This window comes from Lithohypha guttulata (genome assembly GCF_036872675.1).
Source record: "Lithohypha guttulata strain CCFEE 5908 chromosome Unknown scaffold_1, whole genome shotgun sequence".
NCBI classification, from domain to species: Eukaryota; Fungi; Ascomycota; class Eurotiomycetes; order Chaetothyriales; family Trichomeriaceae; genus Lithohypha; species Lithohypha guttulata.
Window position 1 is genome coordinate 1684592 of NW_027042750.1, and position 15173 is coordinate 1699764.

Sequence of the window (15173 nt, forward strand, 5' to 3'; positions counted from 1 at the left end):
GTTCCCATATGTGCACGTATCTTATTTCAAAAGACTTCACGGCTGTCACAACCCGGAAGACCCGGGACAGTGATGCGGACAAACCAAATCCGGTTTGCGGTGAAGGAGTTTGCGGCGACCAGCTGTGCTTTCCACTCGTCAGAACACTCCGATCCGGAATTAGTGGATTGTTTCTATTGTTTCGAGCCATGGATTATCTGTCGCACAAGAGACGAGTGCTGAGCAAGTACGCGGATGACCTCGTGGGATTTTGAGCAGGGGGTTGACTATCATTAGCCAGGAACATTCCACTCAGCCAGCTTGGGTGCCGTAACTGTCCACAAGACGTTTAACTGTAGCGCCGCTAGCTCAGAGCTTATATCGAATTACCGAACGGTAGATGGGCAGGAGAGCAAGATTGTGGGGCTCAAAGGAGCCAGGGCCAGTCATGGGCACGCCGTGCCTGCAGCACAAGGAAAAATTCCAGTCCTCTCTCTCCCTCGCATGGTCTCTCGAGTTGCTCGCAAGGAACTACGACCTCTCGTGCATAGAGGTAGGTCTTTCTTCGGCAAACTGACAACGATACTGGGCAGGAAGCCCTAGGATCCGGCTTCTCGCACTTCTGTTATCTGTGTTGTGCACGTATTGAGCAGATTGTTTAATTAACTCTGCTCGTCCGCTCCTTTGCGCATACACGTAACCTCCAAACCACCGCGACTTGCATGTTTCCCGTACCAACGTCTCACCACTTTTCTAAACATACTCAACTGCGAACGAGCTGGTTGACTGCCCGAGTACAAGAACCACCAAAGTTCTTCTTGTCCGCAAACTTGCTGCTGGTGACAGAACCGCGGCCTCACATCACATCTTCTCACCACAAGCTGGTTTGCAGCATGGCTTTAGCTGGCTGAACAGGCTCGTTGAGCACAACCGACCCGACGCGCCTTACAAATCCAAGCAATACACTTCTGGCCAGGCAAAGCAGAATAACTTGCTCAGAATGTCAATTAGACCAAGCCGTCGACCCCGAGCCAGCCTCACACATAGAAATAGTTCGCATACCACATCGATACTCTTGCAAGTCGACATCGATAGCTAGCTCGAGCTCGAGTCCTCGAGTGTTTGACCTTAGTGTTGAACAAGGTCTCAGCAATAAAGAAAACCATGGCTACAGGAGCCTCAGCTGCAGCGTCGCCTGCAATCCGGGCACGGGCTGATCTCTCATATTCACCCCTACCTACACGTAACCTCAAGCAGATGCCGTCCATTCAGCGTATGGATGCAAGCTTGACTGGCTCCTTCATGCTCGCTTCCGCGAGTACTCCTAGCGCATCGTCGCTCAACGGCAGTCCGAGTTGCTCATCATATCAGAGCTCTCCCTCCCTCGCAACACAATACCAAAACTCACTATCCACGGTCGAACTTTTCAGCCTACCTGATCCTCTTCTCTCACCTTCAGCAGCTACGCCTACGCCGAACATTTATTCTTCTTCTTTCCCGCGACAAAATGGCCTGACTCGCAAGATCTCTTCTGGAAAAAGAGCACTCAGCCGACTTGGACGGACAACTTCGGCTGGGGTACCAGGTCGCCGTGAACCCAGTTCGGGTCCTGTTGCTCGACGACGCAGCGACAGCAAAACCACGACCTCGGCCACCTTCGACTCAGACTATCCTGTGCCTGAGATTCCTGCTGGTCTAGGCATCTCACAAGGTGTCGGCCTTTCCGAGGAAGTCGGATCCCCAATTGATGCCTATACGAGGCTGGATAAGAGAGCAGAAGTCGTCGCACCCGCTGTGCCTGATGCTCTCGTCGCTGGATCTTTGCTTACCAAGATGACCAAGCGGAAACCCGAGCAGAAGTACTTTTACCTTGATAAGGAGGGCTCCACCGTGTCCTGGATGGGTCATGTGAAGAAGAAAGAGTTTCACATAGATAACATCTTGACAATTAGGCCAGGACCATATGCTACAAGTCATACAACAGACGTGCAGAGGCAAGAGCTGGATCCTACTTGTTTCTTCACTGTCAGTTATGCTCCCTCGCGAACTTCCAAGAAGACGAAGACATTGCAGCTACTTGCTTCAAGTAGGTATATGTGTCAATTGTGGGTCAACACTCTGGAGGCTTTGTCCAAACACCGTGAAGAGATGATGATGGAGATGATTGGTAGTGAACGCGAATCTGTTCTACGTATGCACTGGAACTCTGAACTTGCAAAACAGCCAAATGACGCTGTTTCCAGGTTGGACCTTCATGCCATTGCCGGCTTATGTCGCAAGCTACAAATCCATCCTCCTAGATCTGTGCTCGAAGAGGCTTTTCACAGTGCAGATGTTAATGCTAAGGGCCTGCTTGATTTTGAGCAGTTTCGAGCATTCATCCGTCGACTAAGGTCTCGAGTCGACATCAAGCCACTCTTCAATCATCTCAAGTCATTCGGTGTCGAGGGTATCAGTAAGGAAGACTTTCTAAACTTCGTCAGCTCCGAACAAAGGGAGGATATTGACACCAATCGAAACTACTGGGACACAAAGTTCGATGAGCTTTGTGCTAAACCAGAAATTCCTGTTGTCGACGGCTACGGCTACCAATACATCGACTTTGCGAGTTTCGCTTCTTTTCTCACCTCGAAGGAATGTAGTGTCTATACCTCGCCGAAAAAGCCCAGGACTAGTCTAGACCGTCCACTCAACGAGTATTTCATCAACAGCTCACACAACACCTATCTCACAGGATCACAATACCTTGGGACCTCCTCTGTTGAACCCTATGTCACAGCTCTTAGGCATGGCTGTAGGTCCGTAGAGATCGATTGCTGGGACGGCGACAACAACAATCCTCGTGTCACACACGGCTATACCGGCACGACCTCGATCTCGTTCGTTGAGGTGATCCGAGCCATAAATCGCTGCGCCTTCGAGGCCTCACCATATCCTGTCATACTCTCGCTCGAGGTTCATTGCAACCCCATTCAGCAAGCACGCATGGTCGAGATCATGTACGAGCATATCAACAATGGAAAGCTGTTGTCGTATCCATTGCCTGAAAATGTGTACAACCTCCCTTCTCCAGAAGATTTGAAGTACAAGATTCTGGTGAAAGTGAAGGCAACCAATGCTCATCCTTCTTTGGAATCAATTGGTGATTCAACAGTCACTGCACGAAAACGAAGCGCAAGCTCTCCTGTGCGCAATTCGACCACATCATCTACTGCCATTGACTTGACACAAACTATATTAGGTTCAGCTTATGACTCGCCTCCACCTACAGATCAATCCATGCCTCCAACTAGTGAGGAGGAGTACGAAAGCGATGCGAATCAAGTCAGTCGTACGTCAGTCGAGGCACCGAGCAGAAAGACAAGCAAGATTACTCAAGGTCTTGCTGCGCTGGGCGTATACATGCAAGGCTACACGTTTCGCTCCCCAGTCGATCTTACTTTTCGAAAGTTTAACCACATTTATAGCATTCCTGAGCACAAGGCGATAGAAGTGGCCAAGGGAACAGAAAGCAAGATGTTGTTTGAGAAACACAACGTATCGCATCTTTGTCGTATCTACCCAAAACAGACAAGAATCAACAGCTCAAATTTTGACCCGAATACTTTCTGGAGACGTGGAGTACAAATGGTCGCTCTTAACTGGCAGACTTACGACATACATATGCAAATGAACCAAGCAATGTTTGCAGCAGGTGCGGATCGAAGCGGATACGTACTGAAACCAAAATACTTACGGGACCTGAGCCGCTTCGATGGTGCTACGGATCAAAAGGCTAAACTACCGCACTATCGAATCGATTTCTCCATCAAGGTGATCTCGGCTCAACAGCTTCCTCTTCTCTCAAATATGGGAAAGAATGAGCAGCTCAGTCCGTTCGTCGAAGTGCAAATGTTCAGTGCGGAAGACGCGGCACGCAGTATAGCATACGGCTGTGGTGGCGAAGAGGTCTCTCGAACTAACGGCGTGCATGGCATTGGCAAGCCGCTCAGCATACGGACCAAGACAGTCCCAGAGAATGGGTACAATCCACAATTTAATGACCTAATTGAACTCAGCTTGGAAACAAAACACCCCGAGCTCGTCTTTGTACGATTTGTCGTCTACCAATCAGGCAAAGGTTCAAATAAGGAACTGGCAGTGTTCACTGCGAAGCTTGACCGGTTACAGCAGGGCTACCGACACGTGCCATTGTACAACAGTAATGGTGAAGAACTCATCTTCTCGTCCTTGTTCTGTCACTTCAAAAGACAAAAGCCGAAGCCAGTGACTCGCGAATGGGCACCCGCCCGTCACGGCTCCTTCAGATCTTTCCTTTCACGAAGCAACACGATGGATGGAGGCAGGCAAAGAGGACAGGTCCCGGCTGACAAGGAGAGGATCGCTGTCCAGCAGAGGCTCAACAGGGAGATCGAAGCCAAGAAGCAACGAGCTTTGTAATAATAGACATGTATATTGGCATCGGTCGGGGTAGGAATCGCGCATTTGATACCCTGAGAGGTGCACAGATTTTGTAACTATATAGACACGAAGTCACGATCACCAACGATATAGATCTAACCATCCAGCGATGGAGCATTAGTGTTTGGGAGATTTCCCCAGGCACAATATTAAATGAAATGTTACTATTTACCCTTCAGATTCCTACCTCGGACTTTTCCTGGAGAGAGGATCTCGTCTGTTTTTGAGCACGAAGTATCCAAGGCGAGTCGATGTGTACTGGTAAAGAAACAGGGCTGTCGAGGTTGGGGGTGGATCGACCTAGGATGCTCTCCGACGAGACCGGTGTGTGCATCCCGGCTTGATTCGCCCAACTTGAAGCTAAACTGCACCTAGGGAAATCATTGCAGTGTGGGACAGAACGCGCGAAAGAGGAACTTCTGCAAGCGAATTGTTCGGCAGGACCTTTGCTGCACCGCCTGCGAATATGCATTCATAGTGCGCTGTCAGGCCAGTGGCTGTGAACATGGACAATGTTGCACTACCAACTATGAAATTCTCATAGCATGCTTGTTCAAGATGTTGTTTTTGACATGCGTGAACAGGTAAAGGAGTGCCTCAAATGATCTGTTGTCTGGCCAGCTTTAACCGTCATGATACGCTTGGGGTTTATAAGGGCATTCAACTCAGATTCGTTTCAACTTGACATCGTTGGTGAGCAATGAAGGGTATATATTTAGTGATTAACATTAATCTTTGTGGCAGGTTTTCTGGCTATTCTAGGAGAAGGTTCATTGGAGCCGATTGCACAAGTAGCGACGCTGAGCTATCTGATCTACCTGCCACGTCTCATTCCTGCACCTCAGACATTCCTGAAGACCCAGAGACCTGAGAAGCTCGAGACAACGTCTAATGCAAAAGTTGTAGGAGTGCACTCTGGGAATGCTAGCGAGGATATTCACCATGTCGCCCATGCTCTGCACAGGGGCGATAAACTGGCGCCTAATACGGTGCAATGTGTGAGGGTGGACGAAGATGAGACTTTGGATAGACCCTCTATCAAGAGATATGGCCCTCTAGCGATCCTGGCACTGCTAGGCTTTGCTATGAGTATCACACTGTTTGCGTTGTCTCTATACTACGACGATGGCATGGCGCTGTTGGCCACATTGTCCCTATCATTCCTGAGCACCAATACAGGCATAGCGAACAAATGGCAGCCAACACCCAACGACCCGAAACCTGACAAGCACTCACCTCCCGGAGACGTAATCATAAAATATCCTCAAGGTGCCTTCATCGTGGTCAAATGTAGCGAAAGAACCGCACGATATCTCTACTTCAACCCTTCGGAACGATGCATCTACTCCGTACGCAGTACGCCGATATATCGTTTGCTTTCTCTCATATCTACACTCTTGCTCATGGCTGGTGTGGTATGCTTGGCCAACTCGAAAATCGAACTCCAGACAGCGTTTGCCGGCTCTTATATGATGATCAATATCTTTTACTGGATAGGAGCAGCCTTGCCTCCGCAAAGACACTGGGATCTATCACGGCTGAAACTGTCACATGTAGACCTTAGAGGAGGAATACAACCTCGGTCCGCAGAAGAGAAGGTCAAAACCCAGCCGCAGACGTATACTGAGGCCTTGTGGAAGACGATAGCAGTGACGGGGACGAAGTCGTGGTTGATGTCGACTGATTGGGCTCCTAGAACGGAGGCCTGGGCTGAGTGGCTGCGCGAGGCGGAGGATGCCGCTTTAGCAGAACCCATGGTCGTATCGTGGAGAGAAGGACAAGAGGTTTGGAGGATAAGGAATTGGGATAGTCGGCAGATGCTGTCCAGTATTCTGAGGACTAAAACAGGCAATTTGAGGTCTGGGAAAATGGAGGTATAGGACATCTACAGTTTCGCAGCACAACCTACGATTCCGCTTGAACCATACAGGTTGATATTCAAACACGTCCAGATTTTGTCGAGGCGGTTAAGAAAATGGACAACATGGACAACTCACGATCGTGGAATGGTTCTTGGGAGTGATCACTGATGTTCAGATCGCGAGGTGACGATTGACGACCTTGTACGAATTTACGAAATCCACAGAAATGCAACAACATTCATGACTACCAAAGGTCGGGACTACACATGACATAGACAGCATGATGATATGACACATAGACAGCAATACAATATAGTGATCGTTTCAACCCAAGGAAGGGCTGATACATACTTGCGTTCCTGTAAAGCACCTTAATGCCTGAGGCACGACGCCTGAATAGAGATCAGTCGCCCACCACGAACTCACGCGCCAAGATTTCTTGAGCGAGTCCACAAGAATACCGAAATTCGTTGATCGCAGCGATAGTTGCTCTACCACTATTCACGCAGTTGTTCTTTCACGTAAGTCATACCTACAACAGACGTTGTCCACATTTGCACGCTCCCGAAATCAAGATGTATGAGAGAGAATCACCGCATGTTGCTGCGGAATTGGGTCTGCAGCGTCAAATGCTGATTCGAGGTTGTTACAGATAATATTTCCTGAAAGACACACGACAAGATGCCTTTCACCAAGCTGTGAGTTCCGCGCAAAAGACATCGTGTGTGTGACTGCTACTGACTGTGTTTGAAAAAAGTGTCAAGAACTCCCCATACTTCTCGAGATTTCAGACCAAGTACAAGCGCAGACGATCAGGAAAGGTTAGACACAAAAGAACAAGAAAGCAATAATATGACCAGATCACTGACTGTTTTCGCAGACTGATTACTACGCCCGAAAGCGATTGGTTGCCCAGGCCAAGAACAAGTACAATGCACCAAAGTACAGACTTGTAGTCCGATTCACCAAGCGAGACATCGTCTGCCAGATCGTCACTGCCGAGATCGCAGGTGACAAGGTCTTTGCCGCTGCATACTCCCACGAACTCAAGAGATACGGAGTTGAGAATGGCTTGACCAACTGGGCTGCTGCCTACGCCACTGGTCTGCTAGTCGCACGACGAGCGCTGAAGAAGCTCGGCATCGATGAGGACTTTGTTGGTGTTGAAGAGGCAGATGGCGAGTACAAGCTCACCGAGGCCGCTGAGGACGACGAAGATGCACGACGACCATTTAAGTGCTTCCTTGACGTTGGTCTACACCGAACCTCTACTGGTGCTCGAGTCTTCGGTGCCATGAAGGGTGCATCTGACGGTGGCTTGTACATCCCACATAACTCAAAGCGATTCCCAGGTTTCGATCAAGAGAGCAAGGAGCTCGACGCCGAAACTCTCCGCAAGTACATCTTCGGTGGTCACGTTGCTGAGTATATGGAGACTTTGGCTGATGACGACGAGGAGCGATATAAGTCGCAGTTCACCAAGTACCTTGAGAACGATGTCGAGGCCGATGGTCTTGAGGAGCTGTACACTGAGGCACACAAGGCTATCAGAGAAGACCCATTCAAGAAGGATGACGATGATGGTGACAAGAAGGACAAGGACTACTGGAAGGCAGAGGGCAAGAAGTACAAGACCGCTAAGCTCACCCGAGAGGAGAAGAACCAGAAGATCAAGGAGAAGATTGCCGAGCTTGCCTCGTAAGCACCATGAAGTTAGTGGCAGCCGCCGACAAGTGGTACCATGATCATACATGAACGTTCTGGGGTCTTGATTGTTCCTCCTGCTTTATGCATTTCCTTAGACGACTTCTACCAACCTGTGTTTCGGCGTCCGAGAAGTTGGGGCGAAGCACAGGGAATAGCCTTGACAGTTGTGACTACCCTCCGAAAAGCAATGTGAGCACAATTTCACGAGACACAAGAGACGTGGGCAGAGATATCCTCCACAGAGAGATGGCGGTATCCTTGAAGCACTCGAGGCAAGTACCGTCCAGTAGTAGCAATGCAGGGACAAACTTGCCAGGGTCTGTATTCGAAAAAATGCAAATTATCCCTACTTCATCTACTGAGCGACTGATCCTGTTCTATAGTGAGACCTCTTCTGTCTCACGTCCTCGCGTTCATGAGTGTAGCAGGTCGCTACGAAGGGAGCAACTTGAAGCAAGACAATGAAATGTAGTCTATTTATCTCAGACAGGCTGATCCTACTGTCCTGCACGTTTACATACTCTACATCGAGTCCTTTTCCTGCTTCCGAATCTGCAATCTCACTTCCACCTATGAACCATGCTGGCAGTCGTACTCGGGACGTGATTTGCACCACTGGAAGTGCCCCGTACATGACTCGTATTACCGGCTGTGCCTTGAACGTGACTCTGAACAACGAGCGCTGGTATCGGCGGTTGAACTATGGAATCGCAGTCAGTACAACGATCGTCAGTCGTCGTCAGCATCTGCGATAAGAACACTCACCCTCAAGCACAGCAGGCCCAAACAAAACAGCAGCAGCATCAAACTTTCCAGCCGCATCCGCACTCGTTACCATGGCGTACACCTGTCCCGAAGCACCTTCAGGCACTGTGGCGTGAATGTTTTCGCCGTCGACTTGACCTACGACGCTTAGGACTGTTAGACCTGAGATGAATGTAAGAAAGGAGTTGGCAGGGATGACGGATGCTGCAGCGAAGGATACTGTTGAGCCAGCTGTAGGAGGTCTGCAGGCTTCTGTTGAAGCTGTGCTGGGAGGAAGTGTTTCAGTGACTGTTACGGTTGTGAGAGATACCGTATATGCACCGCCACTCCAACTGGCGGTGGGTGCGGTGGTTGTTGCGGGCTGCCGACGCTTCACGATGGTGTATGAGTTGCATTGTGGTCCTTCGCAGAAGCAGGATGGGCCACTAATTGTTAGAGACGGGAAAGCTTTGAACGGAAGAGCCGCGTTCGTGTCTGGGCAGGCAGAGATAAAGGATGCGGCAAGAGTGAAGACTGCATTTGGATCGAGAGGAGTTCCGAACGGATTGGGACCAGCTACGGCCTTGAGTGCTGAACGTTGAAGGGAGGTGTGCAAGGCTTCCGTTACTAGGATCGACCCAGCTGCTGTCAGAATGTCTTTATTGGTGATCAGTGGCGCGCCTCCCAGGTAGGCTGAAGTGCCTACACCTTCGAGAATGGTCGAGAGGGTTATGAACGATGTCGCGTCTGTGGTTGGGAAATTGTATGTACACTCTGCTACAGGTGCTGCGCCGGCTGCGGCAAGCGCGTCTGTGAGGAATTTGACATGTTGTGCTTCATCTGAAGCAATGAGTTGCAGGTTATTGTGGTAGTTGGCTCCGAAGCCTGCTTCGGCAAAGTCTTGTGCGGTGAATTTTTGTAGTCCATGCTTGTAGAAGACGTTCTCGAGATGTTCGAGAGTCAATGCAAACTGCAACACAGTGGTGTCTAGGTTGTCTTGTCGTTTTGTGAGGCCCGAGGCCTGGTCGACTGGGTGGCTGAGTGTCAAAGGAATGAGTAGTATGCAAAGGGCAGGGATTGTTAGCATATTTGCCCTAATAATGAAAGTGGTAAGTTGATAATGAATGGCTAGAAGTGAATAAGATTGTTGTGGTAGAGCAACATTGTAGTAGACCACATATATTATTAATTCTTCGAGATCAATACCAACCTGGAAGCCTTCGTCAGTTTTGCTAAGTTTCACACTCGGATCTCAACACCCTGACAGGCTTGCTCAAACACATATGCCAAAGTGATTGTCAATACATCGTTTCTCCCAGGTTTGAGAAATCCTGTCGGTGGCTCGTTGTAGGGGTAGCGTCAATCCACAAACCGGCCTATACTACTACAGTTCAGATCTGACACATTGCCTGTAAGGACGACTAACGAGCACCACAGAAGGGGACAACAGATTTTGCACCCCTTTCTCTCTGCTCCAACTTGGTGATGTTTCAAGTTGTCACAGACAAACATCAGAGTTGAGCCTTCCGGCGCATACATTATCCTCTCAAAAAGGAAAGAGCGGCGAGCATCGTGTCAGTGAGAATGGAGAAAGGGAGAATAAAGAGATCCATTGCCGTTACCAATACTTCTCGAAGCCAACGTCAACAAATCTCGATCGCTGCATTTGTGGTCAATTGACCTCGGTCCTCACGATGCAGTAGTACGTTGACCTCTGTAAATAAGTTGTAGTCCCAGAATTTCAATCTGCGTATTACGGAGTACATAATGTGAGGGCCGATAATCGGGCATTTCGTCAAGCGTTCGGGCAAGAAAAATAGTCGTTAAGCACTAATAGTAATAGCTAAGAATGCCTTGTATGTCCACATCATCTCCACAACCTTGCTCAGAATAGATCTGCTTGCTCATTGCTGCTAGTGACCACGATAGCAGTATATACGTACTCGAGTGATGTTCCTCTTAGAAAGCGCCGCTGTTTGCAGATAGCAGCACGAATTACTGCCATGCGATAACGAATCAGCTACCCCTCCCTGCCACGGCACATGGCACGACTCGTGCCCTGCTGCGATGCAAGTATTCACGACTAATAAACCTAGATCACAGATTGACGTAGTAGTGCCGGACCGACACCTAGAACGCTGGGCATGGCCACCACTGACCGTGGTCGCACCCTAAGCTTCACTCGACCAGCCATGAGCGATAGGTAAGCACAAGATCGAACAAGTCTCTGTCTGAACGGTACATATCTCGGCACTGCCTCGAAACTCGGCCTGCGCATATCCAATCCAGCACTTTGCTGAATATACCTCGCTGCCGATCGCATGTTGCAGGCATGAAAGATGCTGCTTAGCAAGCCACTTTGATGTTGTGCAATTAGCCAGCACTTTAACGACCTTAACAATCGTTCTGTGTCGCTGTTGTCACGAGTATGGCATCTACAACGACTTCATCGGTTGCCAGCGAGCACTTACCTGCCTCTAGCAGTGCGGAAGGCGACTTAAATGTGGACTGGTTATTACACAAAAAAGGTGCGGCTACCATATCATGTCTCGGCCTTATGAGTGCTCATGCTAATGTTGTACCGTCTTCTCAGACCCACATAGTAATCTGAAGCGCTCTGCTTCCACCACCTCACGATCCAACAAGTCAGAAACAGATTACAAGGATAAACTCAAGCAACCTTCTCCAGCCTCATCTGTACATCATGAGGATTCGATAGACCCTTTACAGAAGCCATACAACGAACCTCAAACGAACGGGACGATCAAGCCACAGGCCCAACTTCCCTCCATAAACGAACCAAAGTCAGACCCGGCCGCCGTACCCCAGCATGCACAAACACCTTCTGCACCTCCGAAGCAGGCACCTCTACAGAAGTCAGCACCTCAGGAAGAAAGCAAACACAGCAGACTCTCGTTGAAGAAAGATGGACGTCGATCGTCGTGGCTTTCCAGTCTTGGCTCAAAGCTTTCAGGTTCGAGCGAAAAGTCCTCTCGAAGTAGTAGTGTTACCTCTCTCGGCAGTAACAAGACCAAGAGTCCCCAGCCAAGTCCTTATATCGAGAAGTCGAACCCTTTCGAAAACGTAAAACCAGATCAAGCAGCTGCGCTTGCTGATGAGCAGAAGCCTGTTCACGTTGGCCCAAGAAGGCCTTCTGTGCTTGTAGCTGCAGGTAGCGAGACGAAGTTGGACCACACAGGCTTCCTCACAAATGCCTTGCGCCGGTTGTCCTCAGGCAACACAGCTACTTTGGGAAAAGGAGGAGCGACTACTGGTGCGATATGTCCTCGGAGAGTGTTGAACATCGACCCAAATCGGCCCAGGACGAAGATCGCAGACTTTGACCAGAGCAAGTTGAGGCGTGTGGCTTTCAAAGTCGACGTGGAAATTGCTGGTATAGCTGCACAGGCAGACGAACAAGACGGAGGCAAGGCTCCGAACAATGGGCCTGCAGGCTTTGGAGACGAATCCTCTCTTTCGAAAGACACCAAGATGGCAAAGTACAAGGACAGAAGCGAAGGCGCTGCTCTTAAGAAGACCAGTGATCGCGAAGCCACGGATGCGCCCGAATCTGCGCCCCCAGTCCAAGCGAAGATGGAAGCCAAGGAAGAAGAAAAGAAAGAGCGGGTCAAACAAGATACTCAGGAGGACATAAAGGACAACGCAGACCAGCAAGCAGATGACAAAGACAAGTCTGCTACCGAGCCGACGACTACCCGTAAGAAGGAAAAGAAGAAACGGTCGGAAGTCGAGCGGAAAGAACGAAAGGAGAAGAAGCGACGCCAGGCTGAGGACAATGGTCTCATTCCGCTTGAACTTACTGTTGATAAGGACTCGGATTCAGATTCGAGCGGCATCAATCCTACACCACCTGGCGCAACTACGCCCATCAGAAGGGGTCAGCCAACAACGGATCCCTTGAGAATCTACAAGAGGTGCTGTCAGCTTCGTGAGACTGGAGCACTGACAAATGTAAAGGACCAAATTTCCAAGCCGTCAGCGACCCTGGCTGAGACCCTTGGCACCGTTGCAGTCATTGACCTCACCGGGCATGAAATGTCGTTGGCTGATATCCAGACTCTGGGTGACTGGCTAGCCGTCGTGCCTGTAAGAAAATTGGTACTTGACGACTGCAACCTATCTGACGAAGCAGTACGCATCATACTGTCCGGATTGACAGGTTGCAAGACTGCGGACCAAGCACGATCGAACCGCAAGTTGCCACGACGAGCTGGTAAGTCAGGCATTGAGGCATTGGGTGTGATCGAAAGGCTCTCGATGAAGAACAACACGGCCATTTCGGCCATTGGATGGAAGCACATTGCTCTATTTATCCACCTGTGCCAGTCTTTACGAGCTATCGACTTGTCAGGCATACCTTTCCCTGCTAATGCAAGCAGCGATCTTTCTCGCACAAGCACCACTTCTTCTAACCTTGTAGGTTCTCAAGAACTACCACCGAAGCGCATGAATCTCAGTCAGCTTTTGAACCGTGCAATTTCGGAGAGGTATGGGGATCGCTTGGAAGAATTGATTCTAAGTCGTTGCGATATCACAAGTCAAACTGTGTCGGACTTGGTAGACAGCATAATCAAGTGCAAGGTGAAACGACTGGGTCTGGCAGAAAACAACCTGAATGAGGAGGCGATTGTCCATATTGTTCGATATGTGATGTCTGGTATCTGCGAAGGACTAGATACCAGTGGTAATGATCTTAACGGGACAGGCCACCTGCTCACAGAAGTCCTAGATGATAGGAACCCACTGTTCGCGATAAGTGTAGCAGATTGCAACCTGAGCGTCGACGACCTGCGAGCAATGCTGCAACATTTATCTTTGTTGCAGAATTTCAAGTTCATCGACTTGTCGAGAAATCATGAGTTATTCGAAGGTCCGAAAGATGTTGTGCCCCTACTTCGACGGCGCCTACCACAAATGAAAGAACTTAAGCGAATACATCTCGCAGATGTGGGTATGACCCCGACTCAACTCATCTCATTGGCAGAGATTTTCCCTGATTGTCCTGCGCTTGGACATGTCAGCGTCCTGGACAATCAAAGGCTAATCGAATGCATGAACTCGACACAGGCAGATGCACAAGAAGAGGCGTGTGCTGTCTTTGTGTCGTTGATGACTGCCGTACGTGCATCGAAGACGCTTGTGGCAGTCGAAATCGAGGTACCGAGCCAGGAAAGTAGCGAAGTTGTCAAGGCACTGTCATCACAAGTTGTGGCATACAGTTTGCGGAACCTCGAACATACCACATTACCCGAAATTGGGGTGCATCAAGACAAAACTACACCCACAAAACTTGACAAGCAAGCTCCGGAAGTTCTCCTGCATGTTGTCGGTCATATGGAAGGATACGACGAAAATCACGACAACGATGAGCCCGCGCCTGACGAAGACTACATGATGGCCACAAATGGTATTGTTAGAGCCTTGGGAGTGTGTTTAGGCAACAAGGAAGCGAGTCGAGCCTATTCTCGGAATATCAGTCCTGCTGCTAGTGGCACAGTAACTCCACGCTCGGGCGCTGTCCGACCTCCAGGAGCTAGAAAGCCTAAGGACGTCAGCTTGGAGCTCTGTGAAAGTGCCAGGAAGATTCGGCTACGATTGCGTCCTGCTATGGTAAAGGAGGACCAAGCAGGGAACAACGAGGGATACCGTAAGTGCATGTGTCTATCTGATCTTATACTCTTTGCTAACATCATCCTAGGTCGTCTGATGTATCTAGACCAAACTCTTCAGCGTATTATCAAGCGCTTTGAGGACGAATATCCTGAGTCAAGACCACGACAATCACCATCAGTCCTCTCAATCGACTCCCCTAAATCGGCCGAAGCAGACCAATATGGTCCATTGTCACGTCTAACCTCGCTTGACGACGAGCGAGCAGACGCAGAACATGCTCAAGAGTCAGATCCGTACAGCCTCAGTCTCGCTCGCACCGGTTCTCACACATCTCTGGCTGCTCGTGCACAAGTCGAAGAGGAAGGTCGAATGCACCGGTTTGGCCAACACTTCCGGCGCGAGGTGCTCAAGCCATCTGGCACCGACGATGCTCTCCACGGCACATCTATTGACGACGCACCTGAAGGGGCCTCCCCGGCTGCCCTACGAGCACGTCTCGAGACCATGAACGGCGACGCAATCCGTGCGCAGGTGGAGATGTACGGAGCAGACGACGTCGTCAAAGAGTTAGGTATCAATCTACAACAACTGAGGATGCTGGAAGAGGAGGATCCCGAAGGCTTTGCGAGGTTAAGAGATAGTCAGCTTGCTGCATTGTTCAACTCCGGGAAGCTAGACGGAGACGGATTTGAGAGGGGAAGAAGTAGTGAAGCTCATACGACGAACGGATCGATGTTCAGTGCGTTGACGCATTAACACCGATGATATCACGACTTGGAACGATAT

The 15173-nt window shown here is 49.8% G+C and overlaps 4 protein-coding genes across 4 annotated transcripts; all 4 read left to right on the forward strand.

The window, feature by feature from the left end:
- Nucleotides 1–1143: 1143 nt before the first annotated feature.
- On the forward strand, nucleotides 1144–4419 carry LTR64_000609 (uncharacterized protein; the record flags this gene model as incomplete). The annotated part of the gene is made up of 1 exon (XM_064894993.1): nucleotides 1144–4419. The coding sequence occupies one exon, from the start codon at nucleotides 1144–1146 to the stop codon at nucleotides 4417–4419; it is 3276 nt and encodes a 1091-aa protein (XP_064757680.1).
- A 653-nt stretch (nucleotides 4420–5072) lies between these two features.
- LTR64_000610 (uncharacterized protein) lies at nucleotides 5073–6320 on the forward strand (the record flags this gene model as incomplete). Its single annotated transcript, XM_064894994.1, has 2 exons — nucleotides 5073–5133; nucleotides 5185–6320. The coding sequence occupies 2 exons, from the start codon at nucleotides 5073–5075 to the stop codon at nucleotides 6318–6320; spliced, it is 1197 nt and encodes a 398-aa protein (XP_064757681.1).
- A 663-nt stretch (nucleotides 6321–6983) lies between these two features.
- On the forward strand, nucleotides 6984–8004 carry RPL5 (60S ribosomal protein L5; the record flags this gene model as incomplete). Its single annotated transcript, XM_064894995.1, has 3 exons — nucleotides 6984–7000; nucleotides 7060–7123; nucleotides 7183–8004. 3 exons carry the CDS (start codon nucleotides 6984–6986, stop codon nucleotides 8002–8004), a joined length of 903 nt encoding a protein of 300 aa, XP_064757682.1.
- Nucleotides 8005–11181: 3177 nt separating this feature from the next.
- Nucleotides 11182–15143, forward strand: MHP1 (Microtubules assembly and stabilization protein; the record flags this gene model as incomplete). The annotated part of the gene is made up of 3 exons (XM_064894996.1): nucleotides 11182–11281; nucleotides 11347–14421; nucleotides 14473–15143. 3 exons carry the CDS (start codon nucleotides 11182–11184, stop codon nucleotides 15141–15143), a joined length of 3846 nt encoding a protein of 1281 aa, XP_064757683.1.
- Between the last annotated feature and the right edge of the window lie 30 nt (nucleotides 15144–15173).